Here is a 14,801-nt window from a genome sequence, read left to right on the forward strand (position 1 = left end):
TCGCGATTGGTTTCCCATTAAATTCATGTCCATATGGCACTATACCAACCTTGATGTATGAGTTGATAAAAGGCATGCTGCCCATTGGTTCCAGGCTCCCCCCACACTACAGGCCCGGTGTTGTAGTCGACACGATCCCCTGACTTGGTGATGTATTTCCCGTTGGATTCCATGTCACCCTTTAAAAAAGGGGGAGAATAAAAATTAACATTCCCATTCAACTTATTGCAATTCACAAAATCAGGAAACAGATGATCACTGGCTCACAGACCTGCTGGAAGTAGGCAGCGAAGCGATGCATGTACTGGTCATAGGGGAGCAGGGCCTGGGTCTCACACCCATAGAAGTTGATGTACCAGACACCCAGCATAGCCAGGATTACCGGGATGTTGTTTTCCAGAGGAGAATTGTAGAAGTGATTGTCCTGTAACATGGGGAATGTCAGTGAAAAATATAGCAAATACTTTTTTTTGAATAATGAATGACAGATTAAAACCTCACTTGGTGCATTTTTTTGCCCTCTACATCCCATTGGGGAGATTTCCCCCTCACTTCCTGTCCCATAGCCAAAACAGGAAGTGGATGAAAAACACTAGACAGATGTCACTGAAACAGAGGTCACCAACGGAAGATTGCACCTTTATTATGGTTTTGGCTCTATGTACACTTAAATACAATAAGCCAGACCCAACAATGCAGATGAGCTGAAGGCCGCCATCAAAGAAACCTGGGCTTCCATAGCACCTCAGCAGTGCTACAGGCTGATCACCTCCATGCCACACCGCATTGATGCAGTAATTCATGCAAAAGGAGCCCCGACCAAGTATTGAGTGCATACTATACTGCAGCCCTCAATTTCCACTCTGCTTGCATTTGGCAAGTGGAATTTAGCAGAGGGCAACAGGAGCACGGCCAGAGTTTCCTAGCTGATCGCTTCTGGCAGGGGGGGGGGGCCCCAGACCGCTTTGATGTCCTGTAACAAAATGCTGCACTGCTAATTGCAGATGTGATCAGCCAGGAAACCTCCAGGAGTGGAAATCTCCTGCTGAGACACATCTTGTATATGAATAGCCGCGCTGTCAAAGTCCCGCCTCCTGGACCAGCATGCTGTCTATTAGAGTAGCTGGTCTAGGAGGCAGGACTTTGACAGCACCGCCATTGATATACAAGATGTGTCTCAGCGGGAGATTCCCGCTCTGTGCGATCCGGCCACCAGATCCTCACGATTCCTCCTGGCTGCACTGAGGAGGCAGAACTGATGGGCACTGATGAGGCTGTACTGATGGGCACTAACATACTATGTTAATATTCATTTTTGGAACCAAATTCTGTATAATATATGCACCAGTGCAATTTCAAGATAATTCACGAGGGCATGTTTAGGGGCGGGACAGGGTAGAGGTTGGGTGGGGTAACTAGTGGTCATTAACTTTTAAGGCCTAAAGAAAAATCACCGCTCTAAGGAGGTCAAATCAGGAACCTCTCCTCCAAACTGGAAGCCTCAGGTGGCGGCAATGCTAGTAACGATGAATTTGAGAAAAGTCCTGGACAGCCGCACTCAAAATGATGATCGCCTTTATTGATAAAAACAAAAAAGTACATGCCACAGCAAGAAGTACAGGAAAGCTGACGCATTTCACACAATCGTTAGTGCTTAATCATAGCTATGATTAAGCACCAACGATTGTGTGAAATGCGTCAGCTTTCCTGTACTTCTTGCTGTGGCATGTACTTTTGTTATCTTTATCAATAAAGGCGATCATAATTTTGAATGCGGCTGTCCAGGACTTCTCACATTCAACTTTTAAGGCCTGGCTAGTGGCTCAGGACTTGAAATTTTGAGCCCTGCTATACTGTACATGGACACTTTTTTGTAAGCGTTTTTTGTTTTTTTTAATTGGTCTTATGTAATATTCTGAATTTTGGGCTTTCATTAGCTGTAAGCCATAATCAAAACACACACGCTAAAGCTAGGAAGGGCCAAGATGTAGACTGGGGCAGGTTTAGCAGCAGACTTTGCTTAGTAATATGCTTTACTAAAATTACAAGATCCACATCCAATATGCAGAGAAAAAAAAAAAAAAAATGCATTTGGTAGCTTTGCTTCCCAAGAAGACAGATTCCTAGCAGAAGCGGTTTATATGATCATGACATGGAAGAATTCTATTTATAACAACCCGAGCTTAAAATTGTCTAGTGCCAAATAAAATGTGTTTTTTTTTTTTTTTTTAATTTATAGATGTATATTTCTGGAAGCCACACAATGGCTTTCAGTGCCAACCTCTGTTCACCAGGTAAGGAGGGGCAAGGGAGGAAGATTGCAGGCTTTAAAGCGCTCAGCTGTGTGCATGCTAAATAAGAGAACACAAGAATCACACATGCAACCAGGACCTTCCAGGCTGAGAAAACAGTTGTGAAGGTGGTCTAATGAGCATAGTGGGTACTTACCATCCAGTGAGCTCCCGCCAGAAGTTTCTCAAAGTTATCATAACCTGTAAACAAAAATAGCAATACATAATAAAAATTCCACTTAGTTAAACCAACCAGGGTTCTTTATGGAGGTTGCTAGGGGTTCCGGCAATTTATTTAGCCATATTCCCACTGATCACCAATGCAAGTGGCATTTTGCCCACTAACCAATATAAGGGGGGGCATTCTTCCTATTAACCACCAACGTAAGGAGCATTTTCCCCACTGGCCATCATTTTAATGTACCCAGAGTTGTGACAATAGTAATTCATGTCAGAGGCTCCCTGATACCTGCAAGTCATTTCAAGGGTTCAGACGTAAAAAAAAAAAAAAAAAAAAAAAAAAGGGAAGGGTGTAGGGAAATGCTGTCTTAGATGTTGGACATATACCAAATGAAAATTCCAAAGCACCAACTTCATCATGTATTAACACACACATGAAAAAGGCCTACTGGGAACGTAAAGGACTACAGTAAATTGGCGCCCATCAATATTGCAGCTTGTAACGACACCCCGAGTACGAAAGGGGTTAAAGTCGTTTAGGACATTCCCTTCCCGAACACCAAGGCAGCTACCGAACACTCCGATCAGCCTAGCAAGAAACCCATATGAATAACTCTCCCCCCCAAATACGAGACAAGATGCTCTGTCTTGAGGGTCATCCAGGAATCCACTCATTTATCACACATGGACACAACAGATAAAATAACTCACTCTCCCCCCACCCCCCCACCCTTGGAAAAAAGGGCGGGTTAAACTGTCCAATGACAATAGACACACAGGTCAGGTGTGTTCAAACTTCTCATCAGTAAACAGTCTCATCAGCAGGGGGCTGCTGGAGGAATCCCCCCTCCCTCCATAGAGATAAACATCCCAGAATAGGTCTGTCACACAGCTGTCCTGCGCTAGCAGGCTATTTATAGGGGCACACATTGATGTCAGCTGTGGGTGGATCCTGAGGACGTGTATGTACACGAAACACATTGAGTTAGGCCTGTACGTACTGACGTCATGCCGCCGAGTCCATGGCCTCTGGAGAGTTTATTGCAATTTTATATGATAGATACACACACACACACACACACACACACTTTTTCTGTGTGGGCTCCATGGTGTGAGAGTTTTATATGCAGAGAAAGGATCACCGTCCCTGAGCTGTTGCAGTCTGATGAATATTGGGCGACATATGGATTGGATGTAGATTTTCCTATGTATTTCATCATCTATCTGGTGAGTGCACTGCAGAGGTGGTGGTGTAATGCACTGTTGGTGACAACGTGGATTTCTGCACTTGGGGGACACTGCATATGTATTTAAGGAAGCATGATATTCATCTTTGCACTTACTTTGGGACTTTATTAGCACTTTTAAGGATGGTTGCCACCTAGTGAAGATTACCCCTCATTACATGTATTGTTTATGGTAAACTTTGTTTTAATATGAAGATTATGAATTCCAGCATGTCATTTATGCACGCCATTATATGCATGTAGAATTTTCAAGCACTGCCCTGTCTTTACATACCAACTTGTACTTACCAATATGAAGGGCAATTGAGAGACCAATTGCAGACCAGAGAGAATAACGGCCTCCGACCCACTGAAATATAGTAATTTAGTTAAAAATGAATACATTTTGTATATATTAAAACACATGATCCATTTAAAAAAAAAAAAAAAAAAAAAGTCAGCCCTCAGAATAGATTGCCTTGACATTGAAACGCTCTCTGACCTTTAATGCGTAGAGTAGACAGTCAGCCCCAAGAAGCATAAAAAAGGTCAGACCTGAGAATAACTAGCAGAAAGCAAAGAGGTCGTGTTACCCAACAGCTGCCTGTAACCTGGGATCTCCAGACTGGGGGCTGCCGAGTACAGCAGAGGAGATTCCCACAGAGGTAGCAGTATGGAGTTATTTGAAATGATTTTTGCTTTTCAGGTAAAGAAACACAAAAATCGCATATTCTGTATACCAGTGTTTTAACCTTTTTTCCAGTCAGGGCGCCCTTAAAGTATTTTTAGTCTCGAGGCACCCTAATCTAAGACTTGATTAACATTGCTGAGTGTTGGGTGACACAAAATTGCACACGGGCAACATGCAGACTTACTGGTACCGCTACGCATTGAAAGCAAGGTACATTTTAGGTGTGGTGCGATTTTAATATAGGGGGTTGAGGACTTTTCCCTGAGTTTGTGGGTAGGACAGCCCACTGAAACTAATGGGCTGCCCTACATGCAGCCACAGAAACGTGAATAAAGGGATGGTAAAAGCAGGTGGTTGAGCTGGTTTTACCATCCCCCAACTGCTCCACCTTAAGCTGCAGAAGCAGCAGCCAGGTGAAATCGGTCCGCACTGCAAGCACCCCGCATTGCAGTGGCAGCACGCTGAATTTAGTGCGTTAAAAAGGTGACATACATCACCGCCTTTTAACGGCCTCTGAAAACTAATCCGAGTATGGATCGCTTTTCAGAGGAGCTGCAATCCTTGCCACAATTATGAATGACCCCGAAAAAAAAAAAAAAAAAAAAACCCATTATAAAAAAAAAATAAAATAAAGAAGAAGTGTACTTTACATACACACATCTATTACGGCCTGTGTTTTTGGTGCATTTTCTGAAAGTTCACCAAATATGCAGCATGCAGGACTGTGTGCTGTTAGAAACAAAAAAAAAAAAAAAAAAAAAAAAAAAAAGTGGGACATAATACAAGTGTGAGAAAACACACAGGTAACCTTTGTGATACCTGCGGGTACCCCGAGCTGCAAACGCACTGCAGCTAAACCGCATGGGGGCAGAGTGAAAGCGGTATACTAAATGAGAGGGAAGTGCAGTGCTATAGTAGTTGCCGAACCATCAATACCACATAAGTAAAGCATATGAAAAACATTTATAAGCTAATGAAAACCCACATATGAAAATGTGCATTACATTTAATATTCATCAAATTCAGTCCAAGTGGTAAAAACCACCATCCTGCAATTACTGATATTACCTTTCAAAGCTTGATAGTGGTAAATTACCACCATCAAAAAACAAACAAACACAGCCTTGTACCTTCAGAGCTCACAGGAGCTTATGTGCAGCCACTGACCAGCCTTCTCCCCCTTTCTCTTCACACCCCCTTCACCAGAACAGCAACCCAGAAAGCTGTGTGGGCACCCGCCCCGCCCCTAGCAATGATGCAATTGGTTGGCAAGATGCAGGCAGGTGGCCTACACAGTGCAAGTACAGCTGCTGCATATAAGCAGACCGGCACACTTTTTTTTTTACTGCTGGCAGTAAAACTTTTCAGTGGATGCCTGCCATAGTTAAGGCAGTTTTGTCCTTTTGCGGCGGCACCCCTGGAGACTCCACGGCACCCCGGTCGAGAAATGCCGCTTTATAACCTGCTACTAGCATTTCCTACACATCTGGTGGCAGTAACAGACCTGCCGTGAGGTTATCGGACTTACTATAATACTCAAAGCAAACCTGTATTTTGTCCATGCAAGCCGAAAGCAACAGGTCAGCTTTAAGCAAGTTGTAAACGGACCTGGAAGTGGGTCAGACCGAATGATAGTGGCTGCAACAGAGCAGGAGATGATGCTGGGCCTTCATATAGGACCGGGGTAGGCAACCTTGGCACTGCCACTGTGGTGAAACTACAAATTCCCACCATGCCTCTGGCATAACATATGCCGTGCATCTCAGCAATACATGCACATTTCATCATGTTTTATCCCTTTAAAAGGCCCTAAAAAAGTACAGAAAATATACTGGTTAGTCTGCCAGAAATGCACTCAGCTCCCAAGTCCTGTTGTGGAAGAACATACAGAGCATGCGGAAAGTATTCCCAGAACTTGACTTTCCACAATGTTATGTCACAGCCTAATGCCAAAATGGATTAAATTCATTTGCCTCAAAGTTCTACAAATACCCCATAATGACAACATGAAAGGAGTTTGAATGTTTTGTAAATTTATATAAAAAAAAAAAAAAAAAAAAAAAAAAATCCCATGTACACAAGTATTCACATCCTTTTTTCAATACTTTGTTGAAGGACCTTTGGCACCAATTACAGCCTCAAGTCTTTTTGAGTATGATGCTATAAGCTTGGCACACTTATTTTTTGGGCAGTTTTTCCCCATTTTTGTTTGCAGGGCTTCTCAAGCTCCATCAGGTTGGATGGGGAGAGTCGGTGCACAGCCATTTTCAGATCTCTCCAGAGATGTTCAATTGGGTTTAAGTCTGGGCCACTCAAGGACATTCAGACTTGTCCTGTAGCCACTCCATTGTTATGTTGGCTGTGTGCTTAGGCTCGTTGTCCTGTTGGAAGATGAACCTTTGCCCCAGTCTGAGGTACCAAGCAGGTTTTCATCAAGGATGTCTGTACATTGCTACATTCATCTTTCCCTCAATCCTGACTGGTCTCCCAGTTCCTGCTGCTGAAAAAGATCCCCACAACATGATGCTGCCACCACCATGCTTCACTGTCGGGATGGTATTGGTCAGGTGATGAGCAGTGCCTGGTTGACTCCAGACATGACACTTACAATTCAGGCCAAAAAGTTCAATCTTTGTTTCATCAGACCAGAGGATTTTGTTTCTCATGGTCTGAGAGTCCTTCAGGTGCCTTTTGGCAAACTCCAGGTGGGCTGTCATGTGCCTTTTACTGAGGAGTGGCTTCTGTCTGGCCACTCTACCATACAGGCCCGATTGGTGGAGTGCTGCAAAGATGGTTTTTCTTCTGGAAGGTCCTCCACAGAGAAACGCTGTAGCCCAGTCAGAGTGACCATTGGGTTCTTGGTCACCTCTCTGACTAAGGCCCTTCTCCCCGATCATTCAGTTTGACTGAAGAGTCCTGGTGGTTCCAAACTTCTTCCATTTATGGATGAAGGCCACTGTGCTAATTAGGAGCTTCAATGCTGCAGAAATTTCTCTGTACCCTTCCCCAGATCGGTGTTTGAGGTCTACAGACAATTCCTTAGACTTCTTGGCTTGTGCTCTGACATGCATGGTTAACTGTGGGACCTTATATAGATAGGTGTGTGCCTTTCCAAATCATGCCCAATCAAATGAATTTACCACAGGTGGACTCCAATCAGGGGCGTAACTACCACCATAGCGACCCATGCGGGCGCTATGGGGCCCACAGCCGAGTGGGGCCCAGTGAGGATAAGAGTACCCCCGGCACAGTCTCCCAGCCAGGGGAAGAGAGAGGAAAGGAAGAGGCGAGCTGTCCGTATCAGCAGAGAGCTGAATTGCCCGATGTAAGAGCTTTCATTAGAACTTCCAGTGTTCCCGGGGCTCACGTCACATAGCTCCACCTTTTGGCCCGGTGCCTTTGATAGACAGAACGCCGATCCAATGCGGGACATGTGACGTCATCAAAGGCGTCGGGCCAAGAGGTGGGGCTACGTGACGATGACCCCCGGGAAGACAGGAAATTCAAATGAAAGGTATTACAGCGGGCAATCTCGCTCTCTGCTGATCCGGGTGGCTTACCTCTTCCTCTGCAAAGGTGGGGCTGTATGGGGCACAGGTCACGCTGCATTGGGCACAGGTCACGCTGCAATGACACTAGGGCAGCTGTGGGGGGGGGCTGCTGTTTGCAGGGGGGCCCCATACAACATTTTGCTATGGGGCCCTGCTATTTCTAGTTACGCCCCTGACTCCAATCAAGTTGTAGAAACCTCAAGGATGATCAGTGGAACAGGATGAGCCTGAGCTCAATTTTGAGTGCCATGGTAAAAGCTGTGAATACTTTTTTAAATAAAATTTACAAAAGATTTTAAACAAACGTTTCATGTTGTCATTATGGGGTGTGGTTTATAGAATTTTGAGGAGATTAATGAATTTAATCCATTTTGGAATAAGGCTGTAACATAAAAATGTGGAAAAAGTGAAGCACTAAAATACTTTCCGGATGCACTGTAGCACTTTATGTGATGTCAGCCCTTCCCAATGTCTTTTGCTAAACTACCAAACACTCCCACTCTCAGAGCTTTACAAAAAGGATGATCATTTTGTAGTCCCAAGATGAGGGCTCTTTGAGAAAGCCAGGTAGTGTGCAGAACCCAGGGCAACTCTGAACTTCCGACAGGATCCAACAGGTTTTTGGGGCACCTAACAGATGTACAACAAAAGCACTCTGAAGGAATATATTAAACAGTCTAAAAGGGCAGAAAATAAGACAAGTGCCTGGTTTATATTCCATTTAAAGCAATCTTCCTAATGAGAATGGAATATTTAAATGCTTTAAAAAGGTTCAAACTTTTGCCCAACCAATGAGACAATGTTAAGAGGACTTACATCCCAGAATTCAAACATGTTGGCGGTATCGATTCCAAAATCCTTCACTTTTGGCTGTAATCAAAGTAAAAAAACAAATTAGAACAAGGAGAGAAAAATAAATAAACCCCCCCACCCCCAACATGGTATTTTTAGGTAAATTGTAGAACACTTACTGCATTGGTGGACAGGGCAACAAAGTGCTTGGCCACTGCGGATGCCTGAAATATAGAGGAAGGAGAAGGGTCAGTGGACCATCTATATTAAATATCAGTTATGAGCAATAGTATGAGTACAGGCCCCGTTCAGGAGGTAGCTGAACACAGCTCACATTGAGGAACTGCGTTTATCAAACCTCAAGCCAGTATGGGAAAAATAAAAAACCCCACACAATAAAAAGAAGATTTGGTAGTTATTAACCAAAGACAGCCAATCAGTGTTGCAGTTTTTGAGAAATGCCTCAACGGGCACTGCCACAAATATGCAGCAGAGAATGGACCCCAGAGTGCTGCTCCCGAAATCGTCAAGATTCCTTAAACTCACCCCCAGGTCATGCCAGTCTGCCCAAGCCTAGACATACTTTCCCAAAAGGACATCCAGAGTGCAACACACCCAAAATGTTTTCCTAAAAATCCGCACTCTTGAGCTCCAACCGTGGCCATGGTGGTAGAGTACACCTCCAGTCCTGCTTTTACAAGATTAACCAAGCTGTAGTTGCCAAGGAGCTTCTCAGAGGGTGGGACCCAAGGATCCCCCCCCCACACTCCATTTAAGCCAGCCCCTGCTGAGCAACGGCCAAAGCTTACAGACATTTGGCACAAACTACTGAAGGGGTACATTTTCTAAAAACAGCGACCACAGCAGACAATTTTACAGACAGCTGAAGCAGGGGTGGGCAACCTTGGCACTTCAGCTGTTGTGAAACTAAGAATCCCATCATGCCTTTAGAAGTCATGTAATGCCTCACAGGACTTTTAGTACAGAGGTTGCCCAACCCTGAACTGAAGTCATTTTTTCATCTGGTGGCAGTTTTCGCTCCCAGCTGCATGTGAACGCAGGAATCACTGGTGTGGTTTTAAAGCGGAACTTCACTCTTCCAATCAAAATAGATTTTTAATCCTTATATCCCCAGCATCAGTAAATGGATCGGAAAGTAGGCCATAATTACTTTTAAACTTTTTACATTTCTCCAATTACTTCCTGGTTTCTTGCCTAGGCAAATCCCAGGAGTCTTCAGGAGGGGTTTTCCCAGCTAAGCACACCCTCCTGCCTGCATGCCTGAGCTAAGGGCAGATGCATTCCAGAAAGTGCTACATTAATCATCTGCCCTTACTCAAAACAGAAACAGATGGGTGTGTGTGTGTGGGGGGGGGGGGCCTTGGAATAATAATGAATTCAATTAAATTAGGTTTGTGGGGCTCAGATACACCGTGAAGATCCACTTTAAGCAAATTCAGCCAATTTGAAAAGGAAAACCCACTACAGCTCCAGAAAATTAAACCAAAAAAGTTCATAGGATATATTTGGAGCATTAAATTGCTTTGCCATTACAAACAAAAAAAAATTTGTTTAGACTGGAACTCTTAAGTATTTTGCGCTATATATTCAATATTGGTACTGGCTCATACAAAAATTGGGGAACCACAGCCAAAATATCTATAAGATTGGTATGCCAGACAGGCTACTGAGGCACCCACACCACAATTTTTAAAACCATAAAATTTGTATTAAAAATGTAAAAAAAAAAAAAAAAAAAAAAGTAAATACATCTATCATTTGCGGCACAACTGAAAGCATGCAGTTGTATTCAGCAGGTGGAAGGTATAGAGGAAACCCAACGCGTTTCGTAGTCAAAAGTTACTGACTCAGAAGGATGGCAGGTGTGTCTAAAATAGAATGCTACACAAGACCTTTATTTTATAACATAGGAAAATTATCTGAGGGATCATATTTAATAAAATTGCATCATTTCAAGAATTGTGTGGTGGGTATCTTAAAAATGCATCCAACATACCCATCTTCTCTCCATCTTGCTCTGTAGGCAAAGTCACTCGCTCTGAGGCAATCTTGACTGAGGCAAGGTCACTCCTGTAGAATTCGGTCTACAAATAGCTGAGGTTTTCCTCCCCTCTGACCCAGCACAGGAATTCACACTTATTTATAGCACAGTAATAACCTCATTAAAAATGTACCATACCTGTATTGCAGATGCTCCACTGATCTGCTCATTTTTAAAGAGGCAGAAAAGTGACCACATTCCAGTGAACGACATTTGAAAGAAAGGACAAGCTAAACGGGACTGCTACTTGGGCAAGAAGGGCAGTTAAGTCGTCAACCATTACAGCTACCAGGGCACATGCGCCAAGACGTCACCGATTTTCAAAGACTAGTAAGATTATTATTATTAGCAGAATTGGGACCATGGATGTCTAGCAATATGGAGTTTGTTTTTATATATTAGCATCTTCATTCCTTTTATACAATTTTACTAGCTAAGGAGTGCCTTCGTTTTAAAAATTTCTTATACAAATTTTACCAGCCATGTCACAAGATACCAGAACCTGAATCTGGTGTGATGGGCTGGTAGGACATCTGTTTTTAGAAGACAACTTTACCCAAGCCATCTTAAGTAATCCCCTTACCCCCAAAGGGAAGCCCACCCGCCTTACATTACTTCCTCCTTGTTCCGCTGATCATCCCTGTGTGGTTCTGCCCAGCCTTTCAAAAGAAAAGGAATTTGACTGGACCCTTCCGACTCAGCATGTTCACCATGGCCTCGTTCTTTTCTATGGGAGAGTCAAACTCCTCTATAAGCTGCCATTAGTACAGCTCACCCAGAGGAATGAACTATGCACTGCGAATATAGAGGAGCCATACATATCTATAGAGGAGCCAGGATGGTTTCTTTGCAGGCTGCACAAAGTCACTGGAATGATATGGAAGTGACAAGCTGAATTTCACTATACCGACCCTCCTAGAAGCTTCTCCAGGCCATTGAAACTCTGCTTCAGCAGTGCTAGTCTCCTTTTCTCGCAGAAGTGTAGTTTGAACAGCCCAAAGCGGCCATTATGAAGGTTAGCCTGAGACCGAAGAGGACACGCTGCACAGTTTAAAATAGCCCGGGTGACCACTAAGGGTCGCACGAGAGTGAAACTAAGCCCATTGCTGCAAATGGCAGGATGGAGAGGTATGGTGGTCAGGGCTTTCAGGAGAGAACCCAAAACAGTTATTTGAATTAGGACCTTCATTTCCAACAGAAGGAGCTGTGGTATGTACTATTAGTAGAATTGCATAGGATTTTCTGAAATCATACTGAAAAGGTGGATAGATTATCACACATAAGACTTCTTTTTTTTCCTTCAATTCTGAAGTATGTACATCTATATCACTAACAGCTTCAGCCTGCTGAAGTCTGTGTTCTTCTCCAGTTTAAAATATCACTGAGCCAGCAGGTTTGTTTTCCAGATATTAGTGCAAGACAAATGCCTTCTACGACAGCGGTCTCCCAACTAGGAGCACTGCCTGGACTTACATCTTTGGCAGACTGCAGGAACCATTCCTTGGCGGTCTCGGCGTTGGTGATAGTTTCCTGGGTGGTGAAAGTCTGAAGGGGGAAAAAAAAAAAAAAAAAAAAAAAAAAAAAAAAAAAAAAAAAAAAAAAAAAAGTTATTTTTGGGTTTGAGCATTTATACTCTGCAGCTGCAGAAAATTGACCAAAAATTCTAGTACACGATTCCAAAAGCTAAAGAACAGATTGATGCCATTTCAGGTCATCTGTGATCCTGGCTCTGCTGGAGATTTGTTCGATCTCCCTCCCCAGTCAACATGTGATGTCACCAGCACCCTTACTACATTCAGACTGCTCCAATTTCAAACTATCCTTCAGGGTTACTTTTTTTTTTTTTTTTTTTAAACAATTTACATTGTTGCTACTTGTTTTTAAGCCCTGATAAAGTGAGATTGTTCTTCACCTGAAAAGGGATAGCCAGTTTTATTTTTTGTGGACTCCATCATGAACGGTTGGTGCCCTTTTAATCTTCCACTTGGGGACCCCACACCTTGTTGTAAGGATGGGAGAGATATCTCTATGTAGGAAAGAACAACCTTAAAAGGGGATTATACAAGGAAAGTGAATATACTGGTTTTGTACATGGATACCATGCCAAGAGCCCCACCCTTCTCCCCGGGTACAGGAGAGATTGGGAGAGGAGGAGATTAAAGTTAAATCCCTTCTGGATGATTTCCAGAAGATTTGAATGGAGAACATCTGGCAAATCTGAATAAGCACAGCTGTCAATTTCCATCACACATCCAAGAGACAAGGATGCCACGCCTCTTTTTGCTGGTTACTTTATGGCATCTGTAACAGGTAACAGAACTAACTGTCCATCCAGAGCTGCTGGGTTATAGACCAGATACACCTTAGACATTTATTCAACTTCCAAGGAGCGGTTAAGGCAGGTTACCTCTTGTCAGTACAAAATATAAAGCCTCTCCAGCAAAAGGCTTAGGAAGTACAAGACTGAACAGCATACCAATGTCACAAGATGGCATAAAATGTGCCACGAGAAGCGAGAGATTTTCCAAAATGCCAAGAACATTAAAATCACAGCACTACCTGCCTGGAGTTTGCATGTTCTCCCTGTACCTGCGTGGGATTCCTCTGGGTACCCCAGGTTTCTCCCACACTCCAAAGACATGCTGATTAATGTTGATGTTAACTGTCTCTAGTATGTACGAATGCGAGTTAGGGACCTTAGATTGTAAGCTCCTTGGAGGGCAAGGACTGATGTGAAGGTACACTATGTATAATTGAATTGACAGCACTATATACAGTGCCTTGAAAAAAGTATTCATCCCCTTGAAATTCTCCACATTTTGTCATGTTACAACCAAAAACGTAAATGTATTTTATTGGGATTTCATAGTCCAACACAAAGTGGCACATAATTGTGAAGTGGAACGAAAAATGATTTTCAAAGTGTTTGCATATTTTGTAAAAGTGTGGTGTGCATTTACTCGGATACCCCAAAACTAAAATCTTGTGAATAGTAAATAGAGTCCACCTGTGTGTAATTTAATCTCAGTATACAAACTTTGAGTTGGTCTATCACATAAAATCCCAATAAAAACACATGTTTTTGGTTGTAACATGACAAAATGTGGAATTTCAAGGGGGATGAAAACTTTCAAAGCACTGTAAGTAGCTGTAATAAATAATAAATCTGAGATAGTTCTTGGAAAGATTAAAACAGGTCAGTGATAGAACGGCTACAAAATCCAGGGAGGACTCAAGTGGATGCTGAAAACCATATTCAGAAGACAGCAGGGTAATAGGATTACCTTGGATGCAACGATGAAGAGGGTGGTCTCGGGGTTCAATTCAGCCAGCGTTTTGGCCATGTGTGTCCCATCAATGTTTGATACAAACCAAACACGGGGGCCCCCTTTGGAGTATGGCTTCAGGGCTTCTGTTACCATCAATGGACCCTGAAAAAACAGCAGCATCAGCAAATTCATTAGACAAAAGACACATTTACCAAGCACCAGTTCCACAAGATAAAGACAGTGAATAGATTAAAGTCAGTGAATAGTGGAGAGAAGAAAAAAAAAAAAAAAAAAAAGTGCAGGTAGGCGTCATACATGCAGCATAAACCCGATTAACCGAAATCATCTTAAAATTCCTCTGCAGTGGAAAGAAAATGCCTATATACTCCCTAACCTGTATTTCTGGTCCAAAAAAAAAAAAAAAAGCCATTTTTATCTTTCCCTTATAGAATTTGTATTAAGGGTGTACCTTCACCAATTTAAGGTCCATTACTGCTTAAACAGAAGGTTAGATGCCTACTGGAAATATTTGAAGGCTCTGATGCCACAAAATTGTCCCAACATTTAAGCATCTGCCCTCCCCCAAAGCGTGTCAATTTTATTTTCTGCGACATGTTAATTAAAAAGCCAAACATTTTGGGGGCTCCAAACTCCATCAGAGCTAGGCAGTGGCAGTAAAGCAAGATTTACCAATTGCACAATGAGCCAACTGTCAAGTTTGGCAACCCAGATGGCATGC

The 14,801-nt window shown here is 43.0% G+C and overlaps 1 protein-coding gene across 1 annotated transcript in view; it reads right to left on the reverse strand.

Annotated features, from left to right (window-relative positions):
* Nucleotides 1-14,801, reverse strand: part of GPI (glucose-6-phosphate isomerase) — a 39,223-nt gene that overhangs the window by 2,934 nt on the left and 21,488 nt on the right. Inside the window, exons 6-13 of the mRNA XM_073605765.1 lie at nt 14,078-14,224; nt 12,267-12,338; nt 8,911-8,955; nt 8,756-8,809; nt 4,007-4,067; nt 2,449-2,492; nt 272-424; nt 50-179 (exon numbers count right to left, since the gene is read on the reverse strand). Of these exons, the coding sequence (XP_073461866.1) occupies nt 50-179; nt 272-424; nt 2,449-2,492; nt 4,007-4,067; nt 8,756-8,809; nt 8,911-8,955; nt 12,267-12,338; nt 14,078-14,224 (706 nt within the window). The remainder of the gene's footprint in view (nt 1-49; nt 180-271; nt 425-2,448; nt 2,493-4,006; nt 4,068-8,755; nt 8,810-8,910; nt 8,956-12,266; nt 12,339-14,077; nt 14,225-14,801) is intronic.

The sequence above is a fragment of the Aquarana catesbeiana genome, linkage group LG11 (assembly GCF_042186555.1).
Source record: "Aquarana catesbeiana isolate 2022-GZ linkage group LG11, ASM4218655v1, whole genome shotgun sequence".
Taxonomy (NCBI): domain Eukaryota; kingdom Metazoa; phylum Chordata; class Amphibia; order Anura; family Ranidae; genus Aquarana; species Aquarana catesbeiana.